At 39.3% G+C, this 18,099-nt stretch overlaps 1 protein-coding gene across 3 annotated transcripts in view; it reads right to left on the bottom strand.

Moving 5' to 3' along the window:
• Window positions 1-4,357: 4,357 nt before the first annotated feature.
• HOOK3 (hook microtubule tethering protein 3) overlaps window positions 4,358-18,099 on the bottom strand; it is an 84,195-nt gene continuing 70,453 nt past the window's right edge. For 2 of the 3 annotated variants that reach the window (XM_080362720.1, XM_080362718.1), the window contains 4 exons: window positions 16,754-16,858; window positions 16,567-16,638; window positions 15,135-15,271; window positions 4,358-7,006 (listed from right to left, as the gene is read on the bottom strand). In XM_080362720.1, coding sequence (XP_080218846.1) covers window positions 6,991-7,006; window positions 15,135-15,271; window positions 16,567-16,638; window positions 16,754-16,858 — 330 coding nt within the window. In that variant the 3' untranslated portion in view covers window positions 4,358-6,990. Of the gene's footprint in view, window positions 7,007-12,908; window positions 15,272-16,566; window positions 16,639-16,753; window positions 16,859-18,099 lie in introns of those variants that run through there. The other variant, XM_080362719.1, reaches the window with a different exon arrangement.

Consider the following 18,099-nt stretch of genomic DNA (forward strand, 5'->3'; position numbering starts at 1 on the left):
GGTGTGGCATTTTGCTGCATGTGACCACTGTGGTGCTCTGTTAGCTATCACCTCCATGTGGAATAGAACTTCATTTTGTGCATCTGTAGGAGACACAACAGTAAGGCCACTGCCGGAAGCTACTGCAAGGGGTTTTTGTGTGCCCTAAAATCAAATGATGTTCACTTTTGTTTAAAGTTTCTCCTTTTTGTGGTTGTTAAATTTTTTTCATTGTTAAATATGTTTTATTCAGGTGTAGACAATTCATATATTCACTGTGTTTAAAAAAAAAATAAGTTAACCTGAATCATGTTGTCTTAGTTTAAAGAGCCTTTCACAGCCTCAATCATATTTTTGAGTTATTTATGTATTTGCTTCATAGTTTGCAGAGACCTATCAGTATCAGGAGAGCATGAGGATTTGGATTCCCGGATTGTCAGTAAATTTCAATTGAATTCTTAATGCAACTTTAACACCTATTATTTATGGTTTCTTTTGGTTATTTTTGCTGGTATAAAAAAGTTGAAAAAGCCTGTTAGTTGAATCATGCCACCTACATGCCTACACTGTAAACCCTAGTGGTTTGGGAAAGAGTATAGTGTTCTTGTGCATAGAAGTTCATAATCTCCCGGAGACAAGGACAGAAGGATTATGTTTGGTTTGGGTTTTCTTTCATTTTTTTCATGGGTTTTTTGAATGTAAAGTTGGTTATAAAACAGAAGTGGCCACAGCTTCTGATGAAAATTTAACCTAGGCTTTTTAATCATAATGGTGTCTTTCCAGATCTCTCTCACCTCAGCCCTCTCTTTTTCTCTGTATCCTTCCATCTCTGCAGCATTGGTAGTGTTCTAGCGTAAATTTACAGACTTGAACACCAGATGGTGTTCTCAGCGGAACTGTGATGTGTGTGCTAATCCAAAATAACAGCAGTAAAAGAAGCAACCCTGTAGACTGAAGTTTAAGCTCCATTCTCTTTTTTTTTTTTTTAATCCTCAAATCCTGATTGCTTCCACATAGAGCAGTACTAGCTTTGTTCTCTTTTAGTCTCTGCAACAGAAAATGTTTCAAGGAAAACTTCACATGAGGCTTCTGGTTATCCTGAGAGTTACCCCTAGTAGGGACTTTTTTATTGATTGTTGAGGATTTAAAAAAATTTTTCAAGCTGTAGTCTTTTCAAACAAACACATCTTCTGCACATTACAATAAGACACACAGTTCAATAAAGCATTTTCAAGACTGTTGTTCAGTTGATTTTTCTTTGGTTTTGATGTATTATCCAGATAGTTTTGTTGCAGAAATTTCTGCAGCTGTCTTTAATTCCAGCTGTATACAAAATCAGTTAATGTAGAAATCCTGGGTGGTTTACATAAACACGTTTTAAAATCACATGAACACACAGGGAGGTGAGGTCAGGTTTCCATAGAACTAGATGCATTTAAAACAGGCTCCTCTCAGTGTGTGGTTACTTAGAATTGGTGTACAGCTTGTCTCCATGGGACACATGCATTGTGTGATGTCCAGACTCTCCTCTGCTTGGTTCAAGGATGATGAAAACTACTGTTTTCTGTGTTTATTTAGAAACTGAATTAATGCTGATCTGTATTTAATGGTATTCTTGGGCATCATATTAACTCTTACAAACCTTCAGTTGGGGGCATTTTAAGTTTAGAAGCATTGTGAAATGGCTGCTAGGAAGGTGTTTATTCTAGTAGTCTGCCAATTCTTATTTGCAGAGGTGTGTTTTTCCTTCACAGAGTAAACTTTGTCAGGATAGCATTTTTGGGGGGGTATTTCCAAAACATTTGTGTTTATTTTCAAGGTGCTCTGGGCTACGATGAACAGAGCCTTCACAAACTTTGTAGGAGAATCCTGTAAGGAGTAATTGCTTTTTTCCTGTGAGGAGACACACACACACAAAAAAAAACCAACAGACCCCATCCCAACACGTAAGGTCAGACTGTTGCACAAGGTGGTGTGATAAATGATGAAAATGCATTTTAAGTTCCATCCACCTCAAGTTTTGCTTGTGGTGGTTATGACTGCGTTTATCAATTCCCTGGGCTGCGTGGGTGGGGGTGGGTTTGGATGTGGTTTGGTTCGTGGTCATTTTTTTTCAGCTACCCTCAAGGTCTGTAAGACCTTCCTTCTTGATGTACCGTTGTCCCAGGTAGCTTGTGGACATTGTAGCTTGGCTCAGAAACCAAGCATCTAAATGTGTGCACATTTTGCAGTTTTGAGACACCTGACTGTTGAGAAGGTACAACAGCAATTATTTCTCAACAGCCAGATGCCCCAGGAGGTAGAGATGCGCTGCTGCCTCCTGGGATTCTCAGAAGAACTGAAAGAGGGAAGCAGTGGATACATTTGGTATGTCAAGATTTTGCCAGTTATATCACTTCATCTTTCCTTTTCCCTGAGATACGTCACCTTAACTTCTGGGTCTGCCTGCTTTGCCAAATAAATGGGACACCTTGCTGTTTTGAGGCTACTTTGTTCTTTTAGCCCCCCTGAGGAAAAGGAACTAAGTATTTGTGCCCAGCACTGCTGGAAACTCCCGTGTGCCGAAGTGGTGACCTTGCACCTTGTTTGAGAGAGCCTCCCTGCCAGTGAATTGTGGGCTTCTGTGTGCAGAGTGGCTGCTAATGTGCTGGGTGCTGCCTTATGCACAAAAGCCTTGAGACTGGGCTCTCCAGAGAGATATTTATGTGCACAGCATACTGCTCAAAGTTACTTGTGGGCAAAAGGTAAGGAAGAGGGGAACTATAAATGGGAACTGACAGCTTCTAGCTTATGCTTCTACCAAGTCCTTTTAACACAGCAGTTGTCCTTGCCTCCTGCAAGAACATGTAATACAACACGAGGATAACCATGCTTAGGATACAGTAGTACAAGTGGGACCCCTGCAGCTGTGGAGTGTCTGGGAGAGGTGCCTCTCAAAGACAACCTGCTGGGTGAGCAACTGTGGAGCAGTAGGGTATTACAGAAGGGGGTAAATGGTGTAGGGAGGTGACCATGGCCCCATGGGAGCTGATGTGAAAGAGCCTGAGGAACAAGGAAGGGAGAGGGAAGGCAGGAACAAGGGATGCTGATACAGGTCGCAGTGCTCTAGGGGGCTGAGGGGCAAGAAAACAAGCACAGCAAAAGGAAGGGGTGGGGTGAACAACAGGACAGCAGATGGGGTGATGGTCAGAGGCAGGAGACACTGAAGTAATGACCAAGGTGGAGACTGGGCTGGGACTGGGGACAGATGCCCAGAGTGAATTACTGCCAGGTGAGGTGAGGCTTTATAGCTTCCTGCCTCCAGCACTTCTGAGGCTCTCCTGCCCTCACCAGCCAGCAAACACCTCACCCCACCCCACCCAGGGCTCTGCCCATACTGCCACAGCAATGCTGCAGCCCCTGGCAGTGCCCACTGTGCACGCAGACTGGCCTGGGCCGCCACCACTGAATGCCAGCAGGGGATCCTCCCGTTTTTGCTCGCCTATTCCTTCTACAGTGCAGTCCCTGAAAGGCTGTGGCAGGATCCACACATTATTCTCAACCCCAGCACTGTGCATGACACTCGTGGGCTCAGTATCTCTTGCTGGCTGCTGCTTTCAGAACTAGCAATGCTTATCTGTGTCTGACTCCAAGCCTGCCTCCCGCCACTGATGGCAAAGCTGCTTCTCAATACAGAAAGGACAATTTTTTTCATCCACATTAGCAGTGCTTTTTCCTCCCACCTTTACCTACATCTGTAGCTAAACTTCTTTCAGCAAGATAAAATGGGTTACCCTAACCCTAAACCCCAGCCCTAACCCTAAACCCTAACGGTGACTAACCCTAACCCTAACCAGGCAAACCATGTCAGGCAATTTCTTGCTGTGATGTGACAGCCAGCGCAGATGCTTTCAAGCAGAAGTCAGAAGTGGATTCTTGTGTATGTGTGCTGCTGGCTACCTGCCATTCACCCTCCTTTGCAGGAAATCCATTCCAAAGATGCCATTTTTATATCTAAAAGGGCTGTCACAGTTTAACCCAAGCTATCAATATAACCACCCTAGCTGCTTGCTCACTCCGCCCCCTCCCCACATACTCAGTACAATTCCTCATAAACGCTGACACCAAAGCAGCCCATGTAGCCAAGCTTTGTAAAAAGTCCCCACAAACTGGCTTCAAAAGCCCCCACCAGCTACTGTCATCTTATACAGCAGAACAGCACTGCAGGATCAAACCAGTAACTTTAACATGAACTGTGTATTGGCCTCAGTTTATAAACAAGTACCAAATAAAGGAAAACCAAGCATTTTCATTTTATATAAGCGTTTATTTACAACTTGTTTAACAACTGTACACTCTTCTGTCATCTTGGAAGCATTAGTGTATTTGACTGGGAAAAATATTAAACCTTTTGATTCCAGTGATCATTACTACTTTTTTGTCTATATACAAGATATGTATATTAACACTGCTACCAAGACAATCTGGTAGTTACACAATTTGTAGATGACCTGAAAGGGGACATTAATGTTTTGACACTCTAGTAATAATTCTTTTACTGAAAATGTATCACTGGCAACTTCACAAACAGTTAATTTGATATATGGTCAACACTTAATTCAAGACTGTCAAACAAGCTGCTATTAAGAAAGGAGAATAGTTTTCTATGCAGCACAAATAAAGTTAGTATATCAGAGACATGCTGGAGATCCCCTCTGAGTTGTGAGCTCACGATCACTTGCCAGCTCACTTGCTGAAAGCTACTGGCTCCACCTGACATTTTTCTTGTTGCATTAGTGAACTCACATGATTATTGTTAAGCTAAACGCACTTACATACAAATGTCTTCAGACTCAAGAGCAACTGATACTTACTCTAATTTGCACAGACCATTTTGAGAAATGAGGTACTGCTCGGCATTCCTTGGGACATCTGTGCAGGCAAGTGCATAAAAAAAATCCCCTCCTGCTCTGCACAGAGCCTGATTTCAGGGATCCTGCACCCAGCTCAGCTTGGGGCAGGGTGTGGTCCTAGCCAAAGCAGCACTCGCAAATGAAAAAAAAAAACACATGCCTTTAACACCCAACAACGTTTTTCTAAGACTCTTTACCCTGACACGTTACAAGGGATCAACAGCTAGCACCTGGAAAGACACAAATCCTTTGTCCCACTGCCAGACTCAATCTGATGAAAGTGCTTCTGCCTCTGCTGCAAGACTGACTTGTCACCATCGAATCCCAGATCCTTCCTGCAAGTTGTGTCAGACTTCACTGTCCCTGTCAGCCAGAGCACCTGGCAGACACAGCCTCGCCAGTCTGGTATGAGATCCAGAACATGCCACACACTTCTCATGAGGATCTTAATGCTTAACCTCCCCTCACCTGCCCTTGTCTTTGCCAGGTGGCACAAACCCTGCTGCGGAAACAGGCAGGGACACAATCTGTCTTATCTGTAAGTAATTCTGTGCAATGCCACTGACACAGGGGGTATCGGGATCCCTGAGGACTGAACACACACAGGTGCAGGAGATGAAGTGCTGCTCAGAGACCCACCTGCCAAGCCAGGGATGAGGTGCACACTGTGTCATGAGACCAGAGAGACTGCAGGGGCCAGTGGACAAAACATCTGTTCAGCATGGGGGTGCTTACATGGAAAACAGGGCAGGTGAATAACCAAAACCGTTCTTGGAATAAGCAGAGTACACAAGTGTTTATATTTTTGCAGGATTTAGATCCAAGTGAGCAAGAACGGGGTTTCTCTAGAACTGGACTTAATCCAAAACATTTACAGTACTCATCATGCAGACTCTTCAGATTTTCTGGCAAGCTCTATGGCTCAAAAGCCCCCTTCCCCATTTGTTATATGCTAACTCCTACACAATAAACCTCTTAACTTACAACACTACAGCACTCCCTTGTCTTCTGAATCTTACCAGTACTGGATGTCCAAGACAAAACATAGCTACAGTAGTATAAATGTGCAGATATTTAAGAATATTAAATAAGCAGCTTTTAAAATTAATATAGGCAGTACAAAGCATTTTGAGTTACACTGTCTACATATGGCAAATATTATAGCTAAACTTCATAACACAGAGAAACAGCCATACTAGTGCAATTGGAAATTAATTAGCTAAGACTGTGATAAGGAGGGAAAAAAAAAATAGTACAGGTAAAAGATAAATGACCCAAGTTATAAACTGGCAAGGACAGTCTGCATAATACTAAAAGTGTAGATAGCTTTCATACTTATCTCCACTCACATTCTTTCCTCAGATTTTTTCAACAATTGTCCACAGATTGAAAAGAAAGTTTCTGAAAGAAACTGACAACACAGCTAAAATGTAAAGAGAAAAATACAACAGCCACAAATTACTGTGTATATACATAGTAAAGAAGTAGGCAGTGTCTGTGAACAAAATACCACCCTGTAGTTTGCGTGGCTCGGAGATTATCAGATGAACCTTGCCTGTTTTTTTAAGGAAGGATGAGATGACCAAGCAGCAATTCATTAGTCATTTCTCCTGGTAAAACACCTCCTTCGCTTTACTTTAATTATTTAAAGATTCAAAACAGATCCTTTAAGGGTGCAGGTGCTTTGAAATTTTAGCAGTGCCAAAAGGCTTTTTTAGGACTCCTTAAGACTAGGTATTTATAGTTCAGTATATGAAAATGTTGCAGGAAGTCTCTGTGTTAATACTGTTAATCAGATTTAAATAAAGTGGACAAGTGGAAGTAAAATGGAGAGCTGACAGTGCTATGTCAGTTTGCAGAACGCCGCCTGTTGAGTTCTGAATATCGTATTTCCTCTCTTCTAGCCTCATAGGAGACTCTTTGTGAAGAGAAAGAGTAAATGGAAGTGGGAAATGGGAAAGCCACTCCCCAGGATGGCAAGCTTCTCTGCAAGTAGATCTCCCTTTGAAATCAGATGGCCATGAGTCTTAAGTGTAGAACGGGTTAAGTTTTGGTTATGCAGTCTGGACAGAAAAGCAAGTCATGCACTGAACGGTCCCTGTTACAATAATGCTGCAGATCATGCAACCACATCACTGCAAATAAAAGAATAAAGAAGAAAGTTAAAAAGCAGATAACATATTGCTGTTAAAAAAAAAATACAAAAAGAAAATCAAACCAGAGAACAGAAAAGGTATTTTTCAGAGCAGTTTAGTAAGGCCATCTCTACCTATTTGTGCAAATTCATGGGAGAAACATCTTTGTCACTGCAACTCTTCAAATTAACAGGAAGATTACACCAATAATTCAAAAGAGTGACAAAAAAAAGTATTGAACAATATCTAAATTTAGACATAATTCAGACAAATTTAAACACTTTTGAGTAAAGTCCTTCAGGGCGCTATTCTCAACTAACACAGCTATGGAAACTAAGTTTGCACAACGATGGAAAAGTCTCAGGCATTCCTGCTCTCTGTGACTACAACAGTTAAAAAACAAAAGCAATAGAAAGTGAAAGGTGCCTGTCCTGTACTGTCTGTGGTTTGACTCTCAGCACTACTGAAGACTTTAAGCATTTGTTTCATGAAAGCTCATCCTGTATGTTAGGCTACAACAGCATCACTGCCAAAATACACTGGCAAGTTCTATTAAATGCATGCAAATACAAGTTTGAATCTCAAGAAAATTATACATATTCTTAAAATAAGCTGAGTAGGCACCACTGAGCAGCTCAAAGAGCACATCACAATGCTGTGGAAATGAACCTACGTTTGGAAGAGAACTGGAGAGGCTGGCATAATTTTCAAACGTTGCTGATGCACCCTCTTTCTTGGCCAGTGTTACTGGGTAGGTAGAACGCTTTATTAACACAGATACGGTGCTTTCAGCTTCCCCAGGTAACAGAAGCATCCCTGCACAGCGCAGCACTAATGTCTCATTCCCATCTTCCCAGTTGCACTCAGTGTGCCATCACAAAAAGCAAAAAAGCTTCACCAGACTGAAATCAAAGAATGCAAACTCTTTCTCTCCCCACTTCCTTCTCCCTAGTATTGCACTGGTCAAAAATGATTCAACAAGTAGTCCCTGCAACAGTAAAATCCAGGTTAAAATAGATAAGGAAGAATATTTATAACTAAACTCAAGGACTTGTTGCAAAAAATCTTTCTGCTACAAGTCTTGCAGTTTGTGTATCCCCATTTTCTTCCTTCTCATTTACAACTTCAGAATACTAACTATAGCTGAAAAACAAACAAACATAGAGGCATAAATCAAATGGAATAAAAATTTTAAAAATTAACACATTCAAAACAGACCTCAAGTGTATTCTGAGTAATCATTGTCTATTAAGATTGCATGGCTTGGGTGTGTAAAGTTACAGAGTTCAGGATTAATAATATGAATATTACTGTCGATACTATATAAGCATTTAGAAGTTCAAGCTACATATGTGTGTATCCATTCTATTGTGAATAAATGAATATAGTCTACTCCTTTAATCTCACCTGGCTATTACTTAGCTTATACTTCAATTAGTAGCACTTCAAGTGTCCTGTTGCACATAAAGAGAAATGACATTGTAGGTTTTGCTTTGTCAAGAGTACTTTGTCAATAGTACTTTAGAGAGGTATTGTCAACTCAGGACAGTATCTTCTATTTCAAGGATGTAACAAATTCATCTGACAGTGCCCTTTCCTGATTAGAAATTCCAATCTTGTTCTAAAAAAATTGTCAATTTCTTTCTCTTGGAGAACTCAAAATTAATCAATATATCCTAAAGCTACCTGTTGAGGCAACACTTCAGAAGACAGAGATGCAAGATGTTAGGGTAAATTCACTCAGCATAACTTGTCATTGCTTCTGCAGCATCTTCAGAAGGAGTTTGTGCAGCAGATGACATGTCTATAAAGGAGTGACTTTCTCTTACTTCCCTCCCTTGCCAGTCAAAAGTATTCCAGCTCTCAGTGAAGGCTCATTGCTAGCCTGGGGGATTATTTCTTAGCAAGGCATTTCCCTTCAACATTCAGTGCCCCATCTCATTAGCTCTACTTCATTATAAGTGGTTATCTGTCCTTTAAAATCTTAACTTCTCACTCTCCTCTTCTGTTTCTTCAACCCACAGGAGTGACTGGGACAACTCCAGCACACGTAAGCCACAAAAAGGACGGCAGCCTTTTTCACTAATCCAGCCAGCTCTGGAGGTACTTACTAACACAAGAACTTTTAATTCAGAGCACTGCTCACACAAATAAAATCTGATTAAAAACAAACCCAAAACCAAATGCAGGCACATGTCGTCTCAGAGCAAACACTTTTTTCCTGTTCAGTCTATGTTTGGTCCTAAGATGGACCAGGCTTTCTGCAGCCAATGTCTGACTACAAGCAGGACTTTGTAAGACAAGCACCAAAGCTATCAGAGCAACGCAGCCTTTCAAGTCTAACACCAGCTGCCAGGCTTCTGCTTTGAAGTAACTGCCTCCAGACTTCTTTTCCTGCAGACTTCCTAACTTCCTTCTTTACTTACTAGCTTCTACTGCTAAAGTTTGCTTTTCTTTCTGCCTCTGTTCTTTCTGTCTTTCTCCATGGTATTTCCTACAGATTTTTTAAAGGAGCATTTCAACATAGCATCTTCCAGAGCTTATTAACACTACTTTGCATTTCTATAACTCTTACAACGAGAGAATACAAAGCAGACTAGAAATTCTAATAACAGTGGCCCTACAACATCATGCTTATATCGATTAAATGATTTTACTAACACTGCTAGATAAAAGCTTTAAATTATCTCACAAAACTACTGATATCTTCAGGAAATAGGTTTACTCTCCTGCTTACTAATCTTTGCTGACTGAAAACTATAATCTCTGCTTTACAAAATTTTAAATTACAAAATAAATGTTATATTCAAATCCAAATCAAAAGTCTGATGGTCTCACTCTAGTTTATAACTCCATAAATATTACAAGATTTGAGATTTTATCTTAAAATTCTGCTCATTTTCATGATCATGCTAACAGCACAAGCATGCTAACAATTGGCCTTTACGTCAACTCTTCTGTTGAAGTCAGGGATAATCATTAGACACTCAAGTTCCATTTTCAGAATAAGCTGTCCTACACCTTTGGAAATACTTGCTTTTGCAGTATTTCAGATTTGTGCCATGATACAGTAGTTAACATGTCTTTAAAGTGCTGACAAATTACCACTTTAGTAACAAAGTAACCTGTTGCTCTTTTTGATATGTGATACTCTGACTTCATGTAAAGGACTTCTCTAAGGCAAAGCAATGAACAAAGTCACCACTAGAAAGGAAAGGCTTCCCAGCTGTCCTGGATTTCCCTCTACTAGCAATGCTTTTCATGTTGTATGGATCAATATCTCAGACTGACCTAAAGTGGCACGACAGCAGCAAGGAATTTTTATCTGACAAACGGAATTTGCTTTCAGTCTGGAACCAACACACAGTGCAAAGGAGACTGAAGAATATTCAGTTTTCCAAATGACTTTATACACACTGGAAACAGGAGCAGAGGAAATTCCTGATTTACCACCAAAGCCAACTAACACAGAGATCTACTTTCAGGACAGTCCTGCATTACCTTGGCAAGACCTAAAAGTGAAGGTTAGAACCCGGGCCACAGTAAAGTCAACAGCAAAACCACCCCCTAGCAACTAACAGATGAGGACTTCAATTAGATGAGTTATCATGAGCTCCTACTGATCCACTAACTACAATCTGACACCAGAACAATTTGCTTACAAAGCTGCCCTGGCTGTACTGCCAGGTGTTACTTCAGTGTATGATTTGTCAAGTTTTCTAGAGTTCCTCAACAGACATTAATTCATTACCTAATTCAATGAGCTGATATATTTTTTAAAATGAACTTTGTGTCCCAATATTTCAATTAATCAAAAAAAGTCAAGTCAAGGAAAAACAAAGCTAAGTCCTTAACATCTCCAAATAGTGCAATGAAGCTGGCAGCAGAGTCAAAATCTCCAGGGATTCACTGTCTGAGGTTGCTGTGGCTGATAATGACAGCTTCTGCCTTATTCACATAGGTAAAGCCTCTAATACTTAATCAACTGCAACTCAGAATTAATCTGAGAAAAAAACAGAGCTCCAAAATCTTGGGTACTGTTTCACTGTTTTTAAATTAACACCAAGAAGTAAAATGCTGAAAGACATACTGCTTTTCAGATTTTTGTACTGAACCATTGCTCCTCCACGTTCAAAATGAAGAAATCACTCCTTATTTTTACTTGAGCCCACAGAGTTACTGACTTCCTTTTCTGACTTACAGGGGGAAGAAAGAGCACAGGAACAAGGCAATGCAATCAGTCATGTGGGGACATGTTGATGCCTTGAAAGTGACAAACCGGAGGTATGGCTAGGATACCTGGAATCTGGTATCTGCCACAAGCCAATAACAAGATTCGGCTTGTGGTGATGTTCTGAGCACAAGTGAGGTTCATTACTTGCTCCTACATCAACCTACGAGATAATGTGGGGTTTCACTTCTTTCTCCTGATGCAAGGCACAAAGTAAAAACACAGTCTCCTGCCAATACAGAAGGGAGCTGGACTGCTCAGATTTCAGAGGGAACATGTGTCTGGGCTCTTCACAATTTCTAAGATTCAAAACCTCATTCACTGAGTTTCTTGCTTACCTGATCTTCACATTTAAATTGTTAAAATGATTCACCTCTACATTTTAACAGAATGTGTCATACCACCAGTATCAGCTAATACATTTGTTCTAAAGAACGGCTTCTGGAAAGCTTTCTTTACAACAGCTTGATTTTCTGGATCACATTTCAGTCATAATTCAGTTATTGAACTACTCTGTCGGCGACACATCTGAAGTATGATTAAGTAGCTTAGAGGAAACCAAAACACTTGAAATTATTTCCTCACAGAGTACCCTCTTTTAGCTATTTATTTGCACAATACTCGTGTGGAAAATGCTGTCAAAATTTGCTAAACTTGGTTTGGAGATACTGAAGTTCATCAATACAATATTAATGCAAAACACAGAGTCCACATTCTACCTAAAATACGTGCAAAACCCATAAGAAGTCAGTATTGCCTAACTGACTTCGAGTGCAAAAATACCTCCCTCATCAATCCTTGAAGGCAAGAATAAAAACCTCTATAAAATGAGAAAAATTCAGGTACTCTTGCTTCATAGGAAAGAGAAAAAATAGCCACATTCAGGACAATCTTCTTCCAAATCACTGACTAGAAGTAAATCATCAAGTGGTGGAATTAAAATATTTTCCAATTACCAAATCTACAGAAAATGCCAACCCATCAAGACAATTAACCCCACTAAAATCATCCAGGAAGCTTCTAAGTGGACAGTCTCATACACTAGAGACCTGAGTAAAAGCAAAAGCTGCTTCCACATGTCAAAATACCTAGGACTTCAAAATACCAAATTCTCTTATTTTCTTGACAGCTTGCAAATACCACTTACTATTTAAGATCATCATAAAGCAGTAATAAGAATATTCACTGTTAATTCTTTCACACACAAAGAATATAAAATTGCCACTGCTCCTTATATGAATAGAAAGCCATAGAAAACTTGTAGAAGCATTAGTGCTACGTCAAGTGACAGCTCAACAGGAAAACCATTTGTTATTCCAAAGAGATAATGAAAAGCATCTTGTAGCCATTATATATTTACTTCATTTTACAATACACAAAGCTGCGTGCTCTAGCAGTTTATTTTTCTTTGCACTGTGGGTGGAACACAGAACCTTTAAATTAGATTACTTAATTTTTCACACCACTTGGAAAATGCATGTTATGATCCAGGTGGTTACATGTTGCTATCAAGAAAACACAAAACTTGAATATTCTTTTCTGGTATGTTTGATCAGATACGATAACTTAATTCTCCACAGAAGTATATGAATGGGACTGCACACACATAGTTTAAGATCAGAAAGTAAGCTTCAGCTCTGAACAGTGAAAATACCCATCCATTTAACTGTTATCACTTCTTAGAATTAATTAAAATATCTCAGAAATATTATTCTTGGCAGATCCTTTGCACGGTGCTCAGGAATATACTCTCATGAACTCTTCACCTGTTTTATCACTGCTCTGGAGAACCTTTTCTCTTTACCCTCAACCCGTGGGTTTTTGTTTTTGTAGTGTATCAGGGCAGGAGATAGCATTGGTTTAGTAATTACCACTACAATTTTGATGTAAATAGTTTTTGTTGCCCCAGAAAAAGTGTTCCTAAAAGCTTCTTAGCAGTATCTAATGTATGGAAAATTCCAATTTACAGAGGTTTTTTTGCTTATATTATTTTCTTACTGAATATAAGACAAACAGACAGCATTCATTGGTAGCTCATCTATACATGTGCTTATTCCCTGAAGTCACACTCTGAGCCCCTTCTTTTTCTTAATATCACACTGATTCCAAAGCTATATAACACGCAAGGAAAATAACGAAGCTGAACCCTTTCATTAAGAAGCTGTTATTTTGAGAGAGAGGGTTTAATGTGTTCACCACCTGCATTCATCCACACCCAAAGATTAAGAATTGATGTATATAATGCATTTAATAGACTTCAGTATCTGTTTTCATATTACTGGGGGTAAAAGAAATCAAAAGGATAAATTTTTTCAGACACATACTGAATATGTTTCTTAGCCTAGATTAAAACAGATGATGCACTTGGGGAAAAAACCAGTACCTAGCAGTGTCATTCACCTGTTCCTTACACTTTAATCTAGGTGTGCTTGTTTTAATTATCCCTTGCTCATTCCACCCAAGTTGTGAATTAACATAGACCTTCAACTGATTAATGAATGCTAGTATGTCTTTTCTCTAAAGGGATTTATGAAAAAAGTCTTATCTTGGGAAGGCATTAAAACAAAGTAAAAGAATAAATTTATAAACCAGACTGCATGAGCATTACGGTCCAAACAGTCACTAAAGTAAATATGTTTAAAACTGAATCACCACAATATGTATGTATACAAAACTTTCAACCCATATTCAGGTCCTCTACGTCCATCAGTTCTTTGACAAAAATGATAGGGAGAGCATAGAATTAGTCAAGGAAAAAGCAGAACTTTGTAGGAACAGAACCTAAATTAACAACAGGAGCCACCAATCACACCACTGATCAAAATGAAGGCGCTACAATGAGTGATGCACAATTAACCAGCTATACCCTAGAAAGGCAGTACAACAAATCGCAGACAGTTTCCAAGAAAGTCAGCAACTAACTCACCTGAAGGCACTGGTACCATTAGTAAGGCAATTGATACAATTATACCCTGAATGAATATATTAAAACAAAGCAAGTCTTTTAGTAGGGGATGACAACTGAAATACATGAACATCAACATATTAAACAGGGCCTTGCTCCATTATATACTGCTCATCCATAATTATAAAATTTTCAAACAAATGTCCTTTTTAAATGGATGATGCAGTCACATATTAGAGCATTCTAATTTTTTCTCAATACTTTTATAATACATATTAAGCATACTCTTGATCAAGAAGAGTGGAGCAAACTATCTGAAAAAATTTAGCTCTGCCAGCAAAAGAGGTAACATCAGTACATAAAGAAAAACATTTAAAAAATTATCCCGTTTCCCTAGTAAATGTCAAGAACAAGAGCAAACTTTGCATGAAGGAGATTTAAAAAAAAAATAAATCTTTTTGCCATTGGTAAGTTTTTTAGTAGCAAATACATTTCACAATAATGTTAATTTTTGCATTTCTGTAATGAGTTTTCAGCATTTTTTTAAGCAACAGGTTAGCACATTAAATAAAAAGCCTAATTCCCTTTGAAGAAATATAGTATTTTAAAGTGTAACTACTCTTACAGGCACAAACATACCAGCTGTGACAGGAAATTGACACTGTTACACAGACCATATGAGGTTTTTCACGAGAGACCAGGCTTCATACAAATAGAGTCTGTTATTACACAGCAGCCCTCAAGATGTTTTCAAAACTTTGGCACATTCAAAAAATGCAGAGGGGGAGAGATGGATTTGAAAAAATATAAGGAAAGGGCATTACAGAACAATGAGAAACCATAATAAAACCCTTTCTTGAACTGCAAAATAATAGCGGTAACAAGGGAGAAAGAGAAAGGATGCTGGTTGATTTTCCTTGAATGTTGTTAGTTGCAGTAGAAGTGGCCTGGATCACAGGGCAGTTTTCTCTCTAAGAGCAAGGATTCTCTACCTTGCTGTTGCTGGCTGGACATGACCAGGGTAAGATCTCCTTGTGCTCGTGGCTTGCCTTTGTCTAGCCAGAAAGGACTGTCCTGAGCCTGTACTAGCCAGTCTATCTTCTGCTGCCTTTTTATGAAGAGTCATCCCCTATGGACAAAGAAAAACTTCTCAGTGAATACCAATACATAACACTGAAAAACTTTACTAATTTACATTTTGTTTATTATCTTCTTCACCAACACCGACTAAGCTTTTTTTTCCCCCCCCCCCTTCTTTCCCCCCTTCCCCCCAGTCATTGTCCAGGTTTGGAATAACTGCTGAGACGCAGGTCACCCAGTGTCTCAGATCTGAGCATACGCTTCTCCACACAAACACATTGTAACTGGACAAGTCTTTTCATAAGGTGCTTCCCCTCCTCACCCTGGCATACATCAGCATATTGAGCTAGAAGAGTACTTTTCTTCTGAAAATAAAGTATTGTCATCCTCTGTGAAAATGATGGAGCTGTGGCAAGTTGTGTTGCTGTGTATAAAAGCAGAGGCTAATTAGAGAAAGACACAGACAAAGCTATCAATGCTCATCTTAGTGTTCATGACAGGCTATTGAACCACAGCTCTTAGCTCAGGCTTATCTTCTGCTTGTCAGTAGGAATTACGTCACAAAATTGGTCAAGGACACAGTCACTTGAAAATGCCTTCAACATTTAAAGGATTCAAATACTCTGCTTAAGTATCATTTTTAGCTTACTGTTCATGGACATAACAAGAACACAGAACAGCAAAAAGGAAACTCTTCCAGGTGACGACAGACAGGAAGAATTAGAACTCTACAATGAAGCAGAGTGAAACATGAATGTTACACAGGTCAATGATTCCTTCCGTCTGAAGGGCAGTTTCAATGCAGCTACCCTCTGCCAAAGAGAAGCCTTGACCACATTTGATGAAGGTGAAAAATGTAGCAGTATACAGGCCCAACAAAAGCTGTATGGCTGCACAGATCACTTCCTTATGGTTTCAATATTTTAAGTGAGGGTCTTGCCCCTGTGCTCACTCTTTGCATGGGGCTAAACTTGTACCCAAGTTAAAGGGGTCATTTCTCAGAGCACGTACAGCAGAGAGTAAGCTGTATTACTTTTCTTGTGCCCCTTCATTAAAAACTAGAAGATCGGAGAGTGGAACATCAAAGATGAAAGTAAATTTGAACACTGCAAGTCAGTGTGACTGAAGGACTGGAATTCCAAAACAGTAGTCTGAGGTATCCTTCTCTCTAGAAAGCGCCATTTCTGGTTTTAAAACTTGAAAATAACAAACATGTTATTTTTTGTGTGTTGGAAAATGTTTTTCAAACAAAATAAAAACCTGTAAATGAATGGTGTTATGAAAAACCCAGAAACAACTTTTTACCTTTTTTTTTTTTTAATAAGAAGTTTGGGAGATTCTTACCATATTGTACCAGGCACTAACAATAAATTTCTCCTCCATTTCTCTTTGACTTTTTGTTTTTTCATATTCTTTCTATAAAGCAAACAAAAAGGTATACATTTAAAACCAAAGTATAGTAAAAATATCAGTCTATACCTAAAAATCAATGAGGGAATAAGCATCTACCAGGAAACATGAGGATTACTACCTCCAATGAATGAAACATTCTGTCCCGCTCCTGCAACTGATTTTTCAGAGCCTGAATCTCAGGAGCTGCACCTTGGTTCTGCTTAGGATCTAATGTGCGAATGACCTGTAAGAGAAAAGCAGTTTAATTAAATCCTGCAAAAGCAATCTAATTGAAGGGAAGGACATCAAGGAATTACAACCTTTCAATTCAGGATAAGAAATAAAAAACTGACTTAAAAAATCTCAGTGGTAAGAAATGACACACCAAAATGAAACAGAGGGATGTGCAGTTTTAAGAATCTGACTCCTGTAAAACAGTCTTGAAAACAAGCATGACAGAGGTTCTGCCTCAGCACATCAGCCATGATATATCTAACCTGTTTTACAGGACTGTGAAACAGAACTACTGATAGGAAAAAGTGACACCTAAGAGGTTCAGTATCCTAGACTCACATAAGCAGTTCGTAACTCCTAACTGCCTTACCTTGGGGTCACAGTAGTAGAAACTTCTTCTCAAACTGGTCATGAGGTACAGTAAGAGAGGAAATGGGTTAAGAAAGTCAAGTAAAACGTTGAGGTACAGTAAGAGAGGAAATGGGTTAAGAAAGTCAAGTAAAACGTTGAGGTACAGTAAGAGAGGAAATGGGACTGTGATTGAGACCACAATATTGCCATTTCAAAGCTGGTAGTATCCTCAAAATCATACTTAAATATTAGCCACCTTCTCAACTGAAACATTTATTAAACAGTAACGGCAAAGACAATGCTGAGCATCATCAAATAAATCAAACAAATGTAACAGGTCTCACATGTGGTTCAGCTAAAAAGATCACTTTACTCAGAAAAAGCAAGAATAAAAAAAGTCTGTATTAAAACTGTTTCTAAGCCACTTAGCTAAACCAGAACATAAATAGAAATCAGAGGCAAAAGATTAACAGAGAAAGCAAAATCGAATTTAAATTGTTAAAGATGGCTCTGGCACCCGTGTAATTACCTCTGCCTGTGAATTCTGAAGTCTCAAAAAGAATACGCAATTTATGTAAGTAGCTAGGACCTGACAAAATCTGAAGTAGCTGACTGAGCATCACAAGAAGCCTAAACCATCCAGAAACACACATAAAAAAAACCCCCAGCCATCTGTGAAGGGAAGAACCTTAAACTTCCTTTTCCCTCTCTGCCGAACTGATAAAAGGAGAGTTTGTTGGTCCAACCTGTGCTTGTAGTTGGTTTTACTAAGCTATATTTTTTGTGTATGACGAGGTAGAACTCTTCATGACAACTGTGCCAGAGGTCCCCAAAAGTCCCAGCACAAATGCCAATTAAAGAGTACTTTTGCTCATAGAGCTTCCTTCCCTTGAGCTGGTT

Source organism: Nesoenas mayeri (genome assembly GCF_963082525.1).
Source record: "Nesoenas mayeri genome assembly, chromosome: Z".
In the NCBI taxonomy this organism is placed as follows: domain Eukaryota; kingdom Metazoa; phylum Chordata; class Aves; order Columbiformes; family Columbidae; genus Nesoenas; species Nesoenas mayeri.